At 47.1% G+C, this 16,182-nt stretch overlaps 2 protein-coding genes across 4 annotated transcripts in view; both read left to right on the top strand.

The window, feature by feature from the left end:
• CCDC157 (coiled-coil domain containing 157) overlaps positions 1 to 16,182 on the top strand; it is a 138,522-nt gene that overhangs the window by 65,113 nt on the left and 57,227 nt on the right. The gene's annotated exons all lie outside the window — the stretch shown is intronic.
• Positions 1 to 16,182, top strand: part of SEC14L2 (SEC14 like lipid binding 2) — a 38,362-nt gene that overhangs the window by 15,141 nt on the left and 7,039 nt on the right. For both annotated transcript variants that reach the window (XM_083417844.1, XM_083417845.1), the window contains 6 exons: positions 5,049 to 5,092; positions 6,021 to 6,080; positions 6,204 to 6,392; positions 8,427 to 8,522; positions 11,035 to 11,095; positions 11,211 to 11,294. In XM_083417844.1, coding sequence (XP_083273970.1) covers positions 5,049 to 5,092; positions 6,021 to 6,080; positions 6,204 to 6,392; positions 8,427 to 8,522; positions 11,035 to 11,095; positions 11,211 to 11,294 — 534 coding nt within the window. The remainder of the gene's footprint in view (positions 1 to 5,048; positions 5,093 to 6,020; positions 6,081 to 6,203; positions 6,393 to 8,426; positions 8,523 to 11,034; positions 11,096 to 11,210; positions 11,295 to 16,182) is intronic.

Consider the following 16,182-nt stretch of genomic DNA (forward strand, 5'->3'; position numbering starts at 1 on the left):
AGATCAGAACTCCAAGGCCGGGCCCAGGTGACTGAGTGCTCAATCCAGATAACATTTTTATTAATGTGTGCAGCTAGCCATGGTCACGCAAACTCGGTACAGATTCCCCTGTTCTTTTTTAAACGGAGACACCAACCTAATATGTTTCAGGTCTGATATGAGTGTTTCTCAACCTCTTCCAGCCCATACCCCCTTTTAGCTAACGTAAAAATCCCACATTTCTCTTTTAAGCCTGGCTCCTCTAATTATTTTATTTAACTTTTCCAATGGATTGAAGTTTTGTGACTTTTATTTCTTACGTATATCTGCCTATATACATAAAAACGTAAGGCTGTTGCCATGATGCAGTTTGTGCGGCTGCCAAGTCCCACAGGAGGAATGGCAGGCCGGCAAGCGAGTGAACGGGGAGGAGCAGGGGTGCTTCACACAGCGGTTTAGCTTTGTGAAGCGGTGAGGCACTTTGTGAAGTGGCTCCCCGGTCATTTAAAAGGGGGGAGGGCCTTGGATTGAGCTGGGGAGGGGAATAGGTGAGGGGGTGGGTGAGGTGTAAATGGAGTGGAGGGAGTCTAGCAAAGGAGCAGGTGGGTTGGTGACCGGAGTGAGCAGGGGCAGCAGTCCCTAGTGGTACAATTTTTTTAAAAAATGCTTACCCCACCCACCCTGAGATCTTCCTACACCCTCCTGGATAAGAAGCACAATGCCAGATGCTTTAGACCAGTGTTCCCCAACCTTGGGTCTCCAGCTGTTTTTGGACTACAACTCTCATTATCCCTCACTACTAAGACCAGTGGTCAGGGATGATGGGAATTGTAGTCCGAAAACAGCTGGAGACCCAAGGTTGGGGAACACTGCTTTAGACTACAGCTCCCATCATCCCAGGCCATTTCTTCTTCTCACTGGGGCTGATGGGAACAGATAGTTTTGTGGGGTTTTTTGTTAACCTGATTTGGGAATGTTTCCACTTGCTTCAGGAAATTTCCTGTTGCTTTAGATCAAGGCTAGTCAATGCGGTGAACGCCAGACATTGTTGGACTACAACTCCCAGCAGCCCCAGCCAGCCTGGCAAAGTGGGCCGAGGCAATGGGAGTCGTAGTCCAAAACATGTGGAGGGCACCAGGTTGGGGAATGGGGGACTTGGAGCGTATTTTTATTAGGCGACTCATAATCAAAAGAAACTGGATAATTTTTTAAATCTCTCTTTCCTTCCCCATGATGGCTCACCACATTGCTGTCTCTGTTTTATTACGTTTATATGCCAGCTTTGCTCCAAGTAGCTCGAAGTGGCACACACGCTTCCCCTCCTCCCCACTTTATCCTCAGAACAAATCTGTGAAGTAGGTTAGGGCTGAGCTGCGTGGCAGGGAAGAGCTTTACAGTAAGTGCAATTACACCCACAATTAGAGTTTCTCCTTCAAATCTGCCAGACTCTTATTTCAACCAGTTCTGCCACTTGAGACTCTGCCCTGGAGTTTCTGCCTGTTAGGAAGATAAGGCTCTCCAGTGAGAGATTAAAAATTATCAGACTGTTATCGCAGCCTTATCTTCCCTTCCCTGACCCCTGATATTCTCCAAAGTCCTATTAGCCCTGTGCTGCAATGGAGAGATGTTGCAACACAAGGGGCCGGTCCTACCATTAGGCGTCAGTAGCCATTCCCCATCTTTCTCAGCTGATGCCCTTGTGAACATACCACTGAGCCGTGTCCCTTCCTCAAATGGTGATGCTCATAACATATATATTAGAGTATTATTAGGAGTGTACGGAGCTGCCTTATGCCGAGTCAAACCAAAGGTCCACCTAGCTCAGTATTGTCTACACAGACTGGCAGCAGCTCTCTGGGGTTTCAAGGCAGGGGTCCGTCTCAGCCCTAAGTGAAGATGCCAGGGATTGAACCTGGGACCAAGGCAGGTGCACTACTGCTGAGCTATAATCCTTCCCACTAAATCACTTACAGGGGACCCAATTCACTCCCCAAGAGTGAAAATGTGTGTTTAAGGCCCTCAGGTGAGCCAGGCTGGATCAGGCCAAAGACCCATCTGTTCCAGCATCCTGTTCCCACAATGGCCAACCCACAGTCTCATTGTTGAGCAACAGCCTGCAGCAGCAGAAGAAGAAGAGTTTGGATTTGATATCCCGCCTTTCACTCCCTTTATGGAGTCTCAAAGCGGCTAACATTCTCCTTTCCCTTCCTCCCCCACAACAAACACTCTGTGGGGCTGAGAGACTTCAAAGAAGTGTGACTGGCCCAAGGTCACTCAGCAGCTGCATGTGGAGGAGCGGGGAATCGAACCCAGTTCCCCAGATTACAAGACTACCGCTCTTAACCACTACACCACACTGGCTCTCGAGAGCTTAGTGGAGTGGGAGACCAGCCAACTGTAGAAGGTGTCTCTGAGGTGTCCTCATCCAACGTCAGGTCCAGTCCTAGGGTCAGCCAACAGCAATCCATGTGGTCAGGGAATGCGATGATCAGGTGGGGTCAAGGGTCAAGATGAGCAGAAAACAGTAAGGTAGGGTGGGACGCAGGTGGCGCTGTGGGTTAAACCACAGAGCCTAGGACTTGCCGATCAGAAGGTCGGCGGTTCGAATCCCCGTGACGGGGTGAGCTCCCGTTGCTCGGTCCCAGCTCCTGCCAACCTAGAAGTTTGAAAGCACATCAAAGTGCAAGTAGATAAATAGGTACCGCTCCGGCGGGAAGGTGAACGGCGTTTCTGTGCGCTGCTCTGGTTCGCCAGAAGTGGCTTAGTCATGCTGGCCACATGACACGGAAGCTGTACGCCGGCTCCCTCGGCCAGTTAAGCGAGATGAGCGCCGCAACCCCAGACTTGTCCACAACTGGACCTAATGGTTCTGGCGGTTCCCTCACTGCGAGAATCCAAGTTACAGGGAACCAGGCAGAGGACCTTTTCGGTAGTGGCACCCACCCTGTGGAACGCCCTCCCACCAGATGTCAAAGAGAAAAACAACTACCAAACTTTTAGAAGACATCTGAAGGCTGTTCCTGTTTAGGGAAGCTTTTAATGTTTAATAGGTAATTGTATTTTAGTGTTTTGTTGGAAGCTGCCCAGAGTGGCTGGGGGGACCCAGCCAGATGGGCGGGGTATAAATAAATAATAATAATAATAATTAGCTGCCTTTTTCTGAACCTGTTCCAGGCCTTGCCACCTGGCCTACTTGCCTGTTTGGTCTGGTTTTAATCAGGGAAAACCTTCCAAAGGATAAGAGTCCATAAATCAGATTCAGGTGCTCTGCCTGTCACCTGAAATCTGCCAGAAAGGGTTGGCTCTGGCTGGGAAGCCTCTGACTTGACCTGACCAGGACATCTCCCTCCCCTACCCTCCTTCTCTCTCTTCCTAAGATGGGTCCTGACCTTTGAAATAAACTTGGTTCTTGCAAGCTGCTTCCCTCTGGCTCATTAGCATTCCTTGGGTGTGATCCTACTTGCTGAAAGGAAGATGTTGTTGAGGTGTGATTAATCCTTGAAGGTGCTGGCTGTGAAGAGCCGCCCTCTTAATCCCTGATTATGTTCCACTGAGAATAAAAACTGGATCAGGCACGCCCCATCTGACGCCGATACCCTGGGGGCTAATTAACAGGTTGCACCAGCTCCTGCGGCAACGTATAGTGACCAGATGCCTGCTTGTCCTAGAAGCAATTGTACGACTGATATTTATAAGGAGGTCAGAGGTGAAATGGTGACCTCTGCTGCAGGATTTTGTAATGGTTTTGCAAACATCAATGATTATAGAACAGTAGAGCTGGAATTCAGCCCTGAGTGCTCACTGGAAGGACGGATCCTGAAGCTGAGGCTCCAATACTTTGGCCACCTCATGAGAAGAGAAGACTCCCTGGAAAAGACCCTGATGTTGGGAAAGATGGAGGGCACAAGGAGAAGGGGACGACAGAGGACGAGATGGTTGGACAGTGTTCTCGAAGCTAGTAACATGAGTTTGACCAAACTGCGGGAGGCAGTGGAAGACAGGAGTGCCTGGCGCGCTCTGGTCCATGGGGTCACAAAGAGTTGGACACGACTAAACAACAACAAGAGCTGGAATGAACCTCAAGGTTCATCTACTTCAGGGGTTAGCAAACTTTTTCAGAAGGGGGCCGGTCCAATGTCCCTCAGACCTTGTGGGGGGCCGGAATATAAGCCGCCACCCCCCTCACGACTCTCCCCTCCCTTCTCCACGGCACTGGATGAGCCCCAGTGGCTGCTTACCTGTGTCTTGCGAGTGGCAGGGGCTGGCGGCTGCGGCGGTGGGGCGATGAACGGCGCACAAAAGCATTCCGGAGAGGGGCTGCTTAAAATGGAGGCTGCTCAAGCGCTGCCGCTGTTGGCACCAACAAAGCCCAGCTCCCTTCCTCCTCTAGGCAGGACGGGGAGAAGCCAGGGGGGAGGGAGGGAGGAGGTGCCGCCACCGCCCTGGGAGGGAGAGGGAAAGAACGTGCGCGCTGCTGATAGATGCGGCGATTCCCGGAAAGTCCACAGGCCAGATCCGGAAGGCAGTTGGGCCTGATCCGGCCCGCGGGCCTTAGTTTGCCGGCTTTCAACCCTCTGCAAAGCAGGAATTGCAGCTGAAGAATTCCACTGCTAAACAGCTCTTAGCATCATTCCTAACGTTTCGCCAGAATCTCCTTTCTTGTCATTTGAATCTGTTAGTTCGGGTTCAACCCTCTTGAGCAGCAGAAAACAAACTTGCTCCATCTTCCACGTGGCAGCCCTTCAGATATCTGAAGATGAAATGGTCATGCATTTATTCAGAAATAAATAAAAGTGGAGACTCTGGGGCCAAATGACGCATGCTCAGCATGTCGCTTTGAAGTTGGGCGAATCTTTGTTTACCGCAAATGGCAGCTGTGGGGAATCCGTTTTTGAAATGTAGCAACCTTGCTTGTTTATTGGAAGGATTTGCCCTTCAGATAGAAGCACATCTGGAAATGGGTGCAAATAGGGCGCAAGCCAAAACAGCTGGGTTCATATAGGTGCTGTTACCTTTTAGCACAGGTATTTTGCAGGTTGGTCTCTAACCATTCATGATCTTCTTTGCAGCTCGGTGTTTTGACTTGCAGAAGTCTGAAGCTATGCTCCGGAAGGTAAGAGGCTTCTTCTTATAAATATCAAAACAGATGCATGCAAATCGTAAACTTCACACTGATAATTTGTATAATGCAGTAGTTCAAAAACAGTGGTCTAAGTGCCTCTTCATTCAAGTAGTCAATATGTTGTTTTACATATTCATATTGATTTTTAATTGCATTTTTAATGCTTGTGTTTCTTTACCTTGTATTTTATGACATTGTATAAAATACCGTAATATTATTTTATTTCTTTGCATTCTCTGGAATTGTAATACAGCAAAATGCACTATATATGAGAGAGCAATAAAAATACAATTAAAAATCAGGCATCCCCTAGTATAACATTGCACCACATCCACAACAGGCAGAAAAATCATTAGGTGGTCCATCAAGCCCCTCAGGAATTTTTAATTTTTAATTTTGGGTGTGTGTGGGCGGGAAGGTCGAGGATCGTTGATATAATGTATCCCAGCAGGCTCAACGTATCATAGAATACACTGGGTCCCAAAAGGCGTTGTAAAAGTGGCCTCGTTTGCATATAACAACTCAGGGGCTGTTAAGGGGAGGCCCTCTCCTGGGCTCCCACCCCCCTGAACTTTTGAGCGCTGTAGGGTGTGTCTGTAGGGAAGGAGATGGCCTTTCTGAAAATTGGGCCATAAGAATTTAGGACTTTATAAACACCTTGAATTGGGCCTGAAAACAGACCAGCAGCCAGTGCTGCTGTGTGAGAACAGCGGTTGTATGAGCTCTAAGGTTAACGCCAGCCCATAATCTGCCCGCTGCATTTTGGGCCAGTTGCCATTTCTGCATTGTCTTCAAGGGCAGCACCACGGTGTGTACTGCATCCCAGTCGTCTGGAAGAGGCCTAAGATGACCTATGTCTGACCACCATTTGTCTTCTTCACTAATAGCTTTCTCTTTTTGGTCCGTCCCCCCGAAACAGCATATTGAAACCCGGAAGCACATGGATGCGGATCATATCATAGAGTGGAAGGCCCCAGAGGTGCGTTCCTAATTTATTGGCTTCGTCCATACGTCTGATCCTGTCCCAGATTTTCCTCTTACGCATAACCAGCTGCCTCTTTACCCTCGGCCTGCTCACCTGCTTGTATCTTGGCCCCCACAGGTCATTACAAAGTACATGGCCGGGGGAAGATGTGGTTTCGACCGGGAAGGCTGTCCCATCTGGTACGAGATCATTGGACCTCTCGATGCCAAAGGAATCCTCTTCTCGGCTTCAAAACAAGATTTGCTTAAAAAGAAGTTCCAGGACTGTGAGATTTTACGGCAGCTGTGTGTGGAGCAGAGTGAGAAGGTAAGGCCTTGGTACCCAGCCTAGAATGCCTGATTTCATGTCTGCCACATTCATGTCATGCAGGCAACAACCAATTTTACATGCGTCCGATTGATGCGTGACCGCGCATGCGCATCCAATATTTCTCCAATGAAAATAGGGACATCCAATTTCATTATTATTTTATTTTATTAATTTAATTTTTTATACATACATACATACATACATACATACATACCACTCTGCCCATCTGACTGGGTTGGCCCAGCCACTCTGGCCTGCTTCCAACATATATAAAAACATAATAAAACATTAAACATGTTTCCTATTACAGCGCTGCCTTCAGATGCCTTCTAAAGGTCGTATCCTTATCTCCTTGGCTCAGGGGTTGCATAACTCCGTACCCTCCAACATTTCTCCAATGAAAATAGGCACGTCCTAAGGAAAAATGAGACATTCAGGGATCAAATCAGAAACTGGGACTCCAGCTTCTGTAAATCCGGGTCTGTCCCTGGGAAATAGGGATGCTTGGAGGGTGTGCATGCGTGCTCCACAGTGACCCGGAAGTGGCTGAAAAAGGGGTCATAACAGGACAGGGCATAATGGGCTTATGCATGCACCACCGTTGCACATGATGCCCTGGAACACAACCCCCACGCAAATTGGAGATTGCCTGCACTTTTAAAACACCACGACGTGACTTTAAAACAGTCATGTTTTTTTCTTCCCCTTCCCCTCACAAAGCTACAATTCCCAGAAGTGTTTGGCAAGCTTTCCCTCTTCGCGGGGAACTCCAGGAATGGTAGTAGCTCTGTGAGGAGGAATATTGGGGTCTCTCCTTACAACTTTCAGCACCCGTAACAAAGCCACAGCTCTTGAAGCGCACTTAACAAACCACAGTTCTGGCAGGCTTGTCTTAACATTCTTAAGAACTCTCCTTTAAAACGTAGTCCTCTGCATGTGGTCGCCTGTTACATTTGCTATGAATTTTTGTGCGGAATTTTTCAGCACAGTCACCTACCAACATTCTGGCCATGGGATAGAATCATAGAATCATAGAGTTGGAAGAGACCACAAGGGCCATCGAGTCCAACCCCCTGCCAAGCAGGAAACACCATCAGAGCACTCCTGACATATGGTTGTCAAGCCTCTGCTTAAAGACCTCCAAAGAAGGAGACTCCACCACACTCCTTGGCAGCAAATTCCACTGTCGAACGGCTCTTACTGTCAGGAAGTTCTTCCTAATGTTTAGGTGGAATCTTCTTTCTTGTAGTTTGGATCCATTGCTCCGTGTCCGCTTCTCTGGAGCAGCAGAAAACAACCTTTCTCCCTCCTCTATGTGACATCCTTTTATATATTTGAACATGGCTATCATATCACCCCTTAACCTCCTCTTCTCCAGGCTAAACATGCCCAGCTCCCTTAGCCGTTCCTCATAAGGCATCGTTTCCAGGCCTTTGACCATTTTGGTTGCCCTCCTCTGGACACGTTCCAGTTTGTCAGTGTCCTTCTTGAACTGTGGTGCCCAGAACTGGACACAGTACTCCAGGTGAGGTCGGATGGCGGGGTATCCGATCTCAACTGCTAAATTTAAAGAATAGTCACCGTCCTGCCACCCAGATGTTTTTGGACTGTAATTTCACCCTAGCCAGGACAGTTTTAAGACATTGTCCAAAACGGATTCTCGATTGCAGGGGGTTCGGTCCCTTCCGACTCTACAATTCTATGATTCTGAAATATCAGAATCGGAGTCGAGAGTGGATTTCATGCTCTTTATTAAGCTCATAGTGGTGAGGAGGAATGGAAGTTCCCCCAGAATGTCTGCTTTATATACATTATTTACACAATGGGCCCCACGTGATTGGCTAATTCCGGGATTCACCTGTAGGCCAATCAGGTTGCAGATTCACTTCCACCTGGAGCTGGATTGGGTGGCTCCTGTGGACCAATCAGACTGCTGCATTCTGTACCCTAATGTTCTAGGACCAATCAGACTGCTGCCTTTTGGATGTTTTTGTCTAAACCATGTTTTGTCTTCTCTCTCTCTCTTGAAAGCTGGGGAGGAGAATTGAAACAGTCATGATGATTTACGATTTTGAAGGGCTGGGCCTGAAGCATCTCTGGAAGCCAGCTGTGGATGCCTATTCTGAGGTGAGAATGGCAGGGAACTTACCCCATTGCATCTCTGAATGATTGTATCTGCCGTCTGGGGTGCAGTTTTAGTCCTGTATCTTTGTCCCAAGAATTCCCTCCCCACAGAATTGTTTGTGGCACCTTCAGTATGTCATATGCTGGAGACACATCTCTCCCCCCCCACCCCCGTTTAGATTTATTTGATTTTCCATATTAAAATTTACATTCATCACACATCGTATTACAGTCGTACCTCGGGATAAATACGCTTCAGGTTGAGCGCGTTCGGGTTGCGCTCCACGGCGACCCAGAAGTAACGGAGCGCGTTACTTCCGGGTTTCGCCGCTCGCGCACACGGTCAAAATGACGTCACGTGCATGCGCGGAAGCTGCGAAACGCAACCTGCGCATGCGCAGATGCACCTTACATTATGTTCAGGATGTGAACGGGGCTCCGGAACGGATCCCGTTCGCATCCCAAGGTACCACTGTATCTACATACTGGATTCCTCAAATCCCCTTGACTTCCCACCTCCCCTTTGTGGAGACACATCTCTTTGTCCTTGCCTTTGACCTCTGAGATGTGTATTTTTTAAGGACCCAACTTATTCTTGCAACTGTAATCCGCCTCAAGCTGTTTTTAATAATTGTTTTTTTTAATTGTTGCGATGTGTGAAGGGCAGGTAATTAATCAAATAAATATTATGAGCAGTGTTAGCATTCACAATATGGACTGATTTTTCTGTCTGTATTTCGAATTTGCAAACAAAGATAATTGGGATCCTCCCAAAATGGCGTCGTTAGTGGTAGCGCCGACTTGAGCTCCGCATCAGTTGATGCGGTTTTTTATTATTTTTATCAGTCTTTTTTTAGCTTTTATCAGCCGCAGTATCTCGTCTCTATCATTTGGCAGCTATTTTATTCACAAAAGCTTGAGTTAAGGGCTTGAATTAAAAGTCTTAGAGAAAGTCCTGGAAAGTCTCGGAGAAAGCCTTAATTAGCTCCAGCTCAACTAAACCTACCAAATACTTATCAGCAGGAGTGGAGATTAAACATCCTACCGGGGGAGGATGCTGAAATTCCTGATTTACAGCAGAAATTAGTAGCGGCTCTATCTCTGGGAAAATGTCTAGGAAAAAGAAGCGACCGGCCTCATCTCCACATGTATTTCATATTTTTAATACCGTTTGACTGATTGCAGTGGCTAGTGTGTTGGACTCTGGACCTGGGACACCAGGGTTCAAATCCCCACTTGGTCTTGAAGCTCACTGGGTCAGTGGTGTAGCGTGGGGGGTGCAGGGGGGGCCGGCCGCACCGGCCGCAACATCTGGGGGGGGGGCGCTCGCACTCGCAGCGCTCTGCCCCTACCTGGCTCACTCACTCTCTCTCACTGCAGTGCTGGCTGTGCGAATCCGATCCGAGCCGCCGGGTCGCCGCCCACTGTGGAGGGGAGGGTGCCAGGCGTGCGGTGCGGTGCGGAGAGAGAGCGAGGGACTATCTGGGGGAGGGACAGTGCAGCGGGGGGGGGTGCAAATTACTTGCCTTGCCCCGGGTGCTGACAACCCACGCTACGCCACTGCACTGGGTGAACCTTGGGCCAGTCACTGCCTCTCAGCCTAACCTACCTCACAGGGTTGTTGCAGGGATTAAATGAGGAGGCAGAAAGCCATGTATGCTGCCTTGAGCTCATTGGGGGAAACAGTGGGATGTGAACGCAATAAAGAAATAAAAAATGTGTTCTTAGAGAAAGAATAAAACTATGGAATAATAAGTATTTTTAAAAACCCACTTAGAAACAACCACTCAAAAATTTCAGAATGAATTAAAATCAACAATAAGCTAACCTCAGAGCTACAAACACCCCGTGAAAGAAGGGGGAAGTAAGCTCACACAGATATTTCTCTCCAGTGTTTCTCAAACTTGGGTCTGCAGCTGTTTTTGCGCTACAACTTCCATCCTCCCTAGCTAGCAGAATCAGTGGTCAGAGATGATGGGAATTGTCGTTCAAAAACAGCTGGAGACCCAAGTTTGGGAAACTCTGTTCTAGATGGAACTGGGCAGAGTAAATGTTAGAGAAAGGGACGCGGGCGGCGCTGTGGTCTAAACCACTGAGCCTCTTGGGCTTGCCGATCAGAAGGTTGGCAGTTTGAATCCCCGCGACAGGGTGAGCAACCATTGCTCAGTCCCAGCTCCTGCCAACCTAGCCGTTCGAAAGCATGCCAAAAAAGTGCAAGTAGATAAATAGGTACCGCTCCGGCGGGAAGGTAAACGGCGTTTCCGTGCGCAGCTCTGGTTGCGCCAGAAGCGGCTTAGTCGGAAAAACTGTCTGCGGACAAACACCGGCTCCCTTGGCCTGTAAAGCGAGATGAGTGCCACAACCCCAGAGTCGTCTGCTACTGGACTTAACTGTCAGGGGTCCTTTACCTTTACATGTTAGTGAATCTAGATACATCAATTGCTTCCATAATTTGGCATATAAAGCACCTCTGAAATGTTTTCCTGACTCATTTCCCCCCCCCCTACCCTTTCAGCTCCTTGCCATGTTTGAAGAGAACTATCCCGAGTCCCTTAAACAAGTCTACGTTATAAAAGGTGAGCTTTGGAAGCAAAACTTGGGGTGGAAAAAAACCCTTTAAACCCTGAGGACATCATGGGAAATATCTGGGGACCACATGCCACTCAGTCGATTTCTTTGCCCCTGTTACAGCTCCCAGGCTCTTCCCCGTGGCTTACAACCTGGTGAAGCACTTTCTGAGTGAAGATACTCGCAAGAAGATCGTGGTCCTAGGAGGTGAGTAAGATCTGCCTTTGCTGGTTTCAATATTTCTAAGAAACGAGAAACATAACAGAGGGAGAGCCGAGTACTCCCCCTCCCCCCAAAAGACCAAACCGTCCCCCCCATAAAATGTGGCAAGCGAAGCAAATACAAGCATGTTAAGCCCCTGCCGTTTGGACTCTGCATTTAATATCTTGCTAGTTTCTCCTTGGGTGCATATCACCCATTTCTTTCCTGGTAGTGTACACAGCACATGGAAATCATAGGAACATAGGAAACTGCCTTATACAGGCTTGGATCATTGGTCCATCCAGCTCAGTATTGTCTGCACTGACTGGCAGCAGCTCTCCAGGGTTTCAGGCAGGAAGTCTCTCCCAGCCCAAGCTGGAGATGCTGCCTTTGGGGATTGAAGCTGGGACCTTCTGCATGCAAAATGGATGCTCTGCCACTGAGTCATGAGCCATTTCCCTACAACAGCTATAAAGGTAAAGGGACCCCTGACCATTAGGTCCAGTCGTAACTGACTCTGGGGTTGCGGCGCTCATCTCGCTTTATTGGCCGAGGGAGCCGGCGTACAGCTTCCAGGTCATGTGGCCAGCATGACTAAGCCGCTTCTGGCAAACCAGAGCAGCGCACGGAAACACCATTTACCTTTCCGCCGGAGCGGTACCTATTTATCTACTTGCACTTTGACATGCTTTTGAACTGCTAGGTGGGCAGAAGCTGGGACTGAACAACGGGAGCTCACCCCGTGGCAGGATTTGAACCGCCAATCTTCCGATCGACAAGCAGGGGGAGGGGGAGGCTCCCACCATTCCTCATCAGAGCAGTACTCCTTAGCTTGATCTCTGAGAATTATATTGTTAAACAAATCAAGTGGGAGACTAGAAATGGATTTGTGCGCACCCAGCTCTACTGCTCAAAAGTAAAACTCTGCTTGGAGTCTTCTAAATCGGAGTGTTGTTTGCTCCTGGCTCCTATTCGTGGATCTGGGGAATTCTACTCTAGTAAAGCAAAGCAAAGTTGATCCCGAAAGCCTGATGTTTGCCCAGTGCTTACCCATGTGAGCCAAGCTTATTCTGTATTTGTTTGGGAATTTGGTTCCTCTGAATTTCAGCCAAGGCTCTGTGTCTGTCTGGAGGCATACATGACGTCTCTTCTTAGAAACAGTTGCTTGCTCTGTAAATCACCACCCTGAAGTCCCAAGCTGGGAGGAAAAGGTTCCTCCTCCTTTCTCTGGGACCTATCCTTCCTCTGTATGGCTGAAGGGAAATTTAAAGCAGATTGCCTAAGGCTCCTCCTGCCGCTGCCTGGCTAGGTATGTCTTTTTCCAAGCCCCTTGTTTTTACCCTGCAGCAGACATCATAAGGCTTCCCTGTAGTCTGGGCAGCAGAAATGAATGAATGAATGAATGAATGAATGAATCCATTCAGAAAATCTGCCCTTAGCTGTTTAAAACTCCACTCCACAGTCATATATGGGAGCAGAGCTGTTAGCCACAGGAAGACAGAGCAATTATTCCACTCACGCACCACCTGCCTCATATTTTTTTAGCTTCCCCTATAGAAATAAATATGCCATATCCCTATCTTCTTTTAACTTCCGGCAATGTAAAACAGCAAATGCACACAAGCAGTGTCCCTGCCCCGGTTGCCCAGCGATCTTCCACGGTTCTGGCCCATCACTGCAAAGGTACAGGGATGGCTGGGAGCTGTGGTTCAAAAACATCTGGATGACACCAGCTTGGGGAAAGGCTTGGTGTACGCCTCTTTATTTATTTAGAGACATTTGCGGCCCGCTCTTCAGCCCAAGGGGGGGGGAGCTCTTGGAGTGGCTCACATCCAATCACTTAGAACAAGACAGTCTCCGCCCATGACACACAAGGGAAAAGGGATGGGGAGGGAAGAGGAAAAAAGCAAACTCAGGCCACCAATTCTTAAACAGTTGTTTGTATAGCAGCCAGCCTGTAGTTTATATTGTGAACCACTCTGTGATCTTCGGATGAAGGGCGGAATATAAATTTAATAAATAAAAATAATAGAAATAGTTCTTGGGTGGAAGGTGCCTGATGGAGCTGGTCTTTTGGCAGAGCTGATGGAATGGCTGTTGACAGGTGCTAGTTAAGGGAGAGGAGGGCTGACAGATTGTCTTTTTTTTTTTAAATGATATTTTATTAGTTTTACAATCAATAAACACACAATACAAATAAACAGATACAGGAAAAAAAGACAAAAGCAATACATACAAACAATACAACAACAAAAGAGTACAAAAGAAAAAGTAAAGAAAAGGTTAAAATCAATCATTGTGTCTTTGCATTATTTAACATTAACCTGAGTCTGCGACTTCCCCAAACCTTCCCACTCTGTATTCCAAATCTTATATTCTGACAGTAAATTCTTTCCCTCTGGCTTGTCTTTAGTTCAACATATTCTTAGTGTCTTAATATAATTACATTTCCATAAATCTTAAAACATTAGTCTTTCTTAGTCCTTAAATTTTTATGCTAATAATCTTTTAGGTTCAATCTGATGTCGTCAAACATTCATTATCTTGTAGTGTTTCTGTAGATAGTCTTTAAACTTCCGCCAGTCTTCCTTCACCGTCTCTTCTCCCTGGCCTCTGATTCTGCCAGTCATTTCTGCTAATTCCATATAGTCAATAACTTTCATCTGCCATTCTTCCAGTGTGGGTAATTCTTGTGTCTTCCAATACTGTGCGATAAGTGTTCTTGCTGCTGTTGTGGCGTACATAAAAAATGTCCTGTCCTTCACCTGAACCTGTTGGTTGACCGTACCCAGGAGAAAGGCTTCTGGGTTCTTCTGAAATGTGTATTTAAACACTTTTTTCAGTTCATTATAAATCATCTCCCAGAAGGACTTAATCCTTGGGCACGTCCACCAAAGGTGAAAGAAAGTGCCTTCAGATTCTTTACATTTCCAACATTTATTATCAGGCATATGATAAATTTTTGCTAGCTTGACTGGTGTCATGTACCATCTGTAAATCATTTTCATTATGTTCTCTCTTAAGGCATTGCTTGCCGTGAACTTTATTCCAGTGGTCCATAACCGTTCCCAGTCAGCAAACATTATATTATGACCAACATCTTGTGCCCATTTAATCATTGCAGATTTCACTTCCTCATCCCGTGTATTCCATTTCAGCAGCAAATTATACATTCTAGACAATGTTTTTGTTTTGGGTTCTAACAATTCTGTTTCTAGTTTTGATTTTTCCACCTGGAAGCCAATTTTTCTATCCATTTTAAATGCCTCCATTATTTGATAATAATGAAGCCAATCTCGGACTTTGCTTTTTAATTTGTCGAAACTCTGTAGTTTCAATTTGTCTCCGTCTTGTTCTAAAATCTCCCAATACTTTGGCCAGTTGGCCTCCATATTGAGTTTCTTTAAAGCTTTTGCTTCCATTGGATAGATTGTCAATACCAAATATAAAAACATGCACAGAACATTATTGTTGTTTTGGAGGTGGGGGTGGTTAGAAAGTATTTGGGGGAGGGAACTCTAGTATGTTACTATCCGCCTCAACCAACCAAGGCTGAAATCACATAGCAGTTCTCATCTTATATTTGAACTTTCTCACCACGTAAAAGCCATTTCCAAAAAAACCAATGGAGTACAGTGCATCTTTAGTGCTCTTTTCTGCATTATCTGATTCCAGGGGGAAATCTTATTAGCAGACCCCTTAAGCCGGAATATCATGGGAGGAAATTGATGGCATTTGGGGCAGTTCTTTCCTGCCATTTTTGAGGGGATCACAGGGGAACTGAAGCCCATTTGTGTGTGAAAAGGGTCGGGGTAGTGGCGTTGACATTCACCACTGTGTCACATGACGCCCGCAAGTGTGATTAAACAACGTACCAGTATATTATTTTAAAAGCCACAATTACCAACAGCTACTACAGTGCAAAGGGACAGCGGGTGGCGCTGTGGGTAAAAGCCTCAGCGCCTAGGGCTTGCCGATCGAAAGGTCGGCGGTTCGAATCCCCGCGGCGGGGTGCGCTCCCATTGCTCGGTCCCAGCGCCTGCCAACCTAGCAGTTCGAAAGCACTCCCGGGTGCAAGTAGATAAATAGGGACCGCTTACTAGCGGGAAGGTAAACGGCGTTTCCGTGTGCGGCTCTGGCTCGCCAGATGCAGCTTGTCACGCTGGCCACGTGACCCGGAAGTGTCTTCGGACAGCGCTGGCCCTTGGCCTCTTTGAGTGAGATGGGCGCACAACCCTAGAGTCTGTCAAGACTGGCCCGTACGGGCAGGGGTACCTTTACCTTACTACAGTGCAAAAGGAACATTAGAAAGCCATACCAAAGCACCCATGTTATAATTAGGAATGCTAAAAGTATCTAACGAGCAGAGTTCAAATGGCTGTTTTTTAAATATATAAAACTGTTGAATATTTTTGTTTTTATAAAACTCTATAAAGGGAATCTTTGTATGCATTACTACTTAATAATCTGTGTACACTTGTCCTTTCAGACTATGATGCTTTGTTGTTTAATTTTTAATTTTTTTGTTTTCTTGTTATATTTGGTTTTTGTTTTTTTGTTAACAAAGCAATTATTAAAATAAAAACACTAACTAACGCAATATTCCACAAATGCACCCCAAATCTTGCCAAGGCTTTGTGTTGAGACGCTGGCTAGGATACGACACAGACAGCTAGCGGCTTATACAAAATCTGGCAGATTGGAGGAGGGGAAAACATTGGTGGTTTTTGGACTGTGGACTCCAGGGACTTTTGCTTACCTGGTTAGTGAGACTAATGTTTGCCCTCAGAGGCCCACCTGGGCCAGCGACCGAGGAATGTTCCCAGAAAAGTGACCGCAAGGTTGCTGACCTGTTCAGCCGCTGCGTTCTCAACAGCAGGGATGAGAGACAGAA

The sequence above is a fragment of the Podarcis tiliguerta genome (assembly GCF_965153285.1).
Source record: "Podarcis tiliguerta genome assembly, chromosome: 16".
Lineage (NCBI taxonomy): Eukaryota > Metazoa > Chordata > Lepidosauria > Squamata > Lacertidae > Podarcis > Podarcis tiliguerta.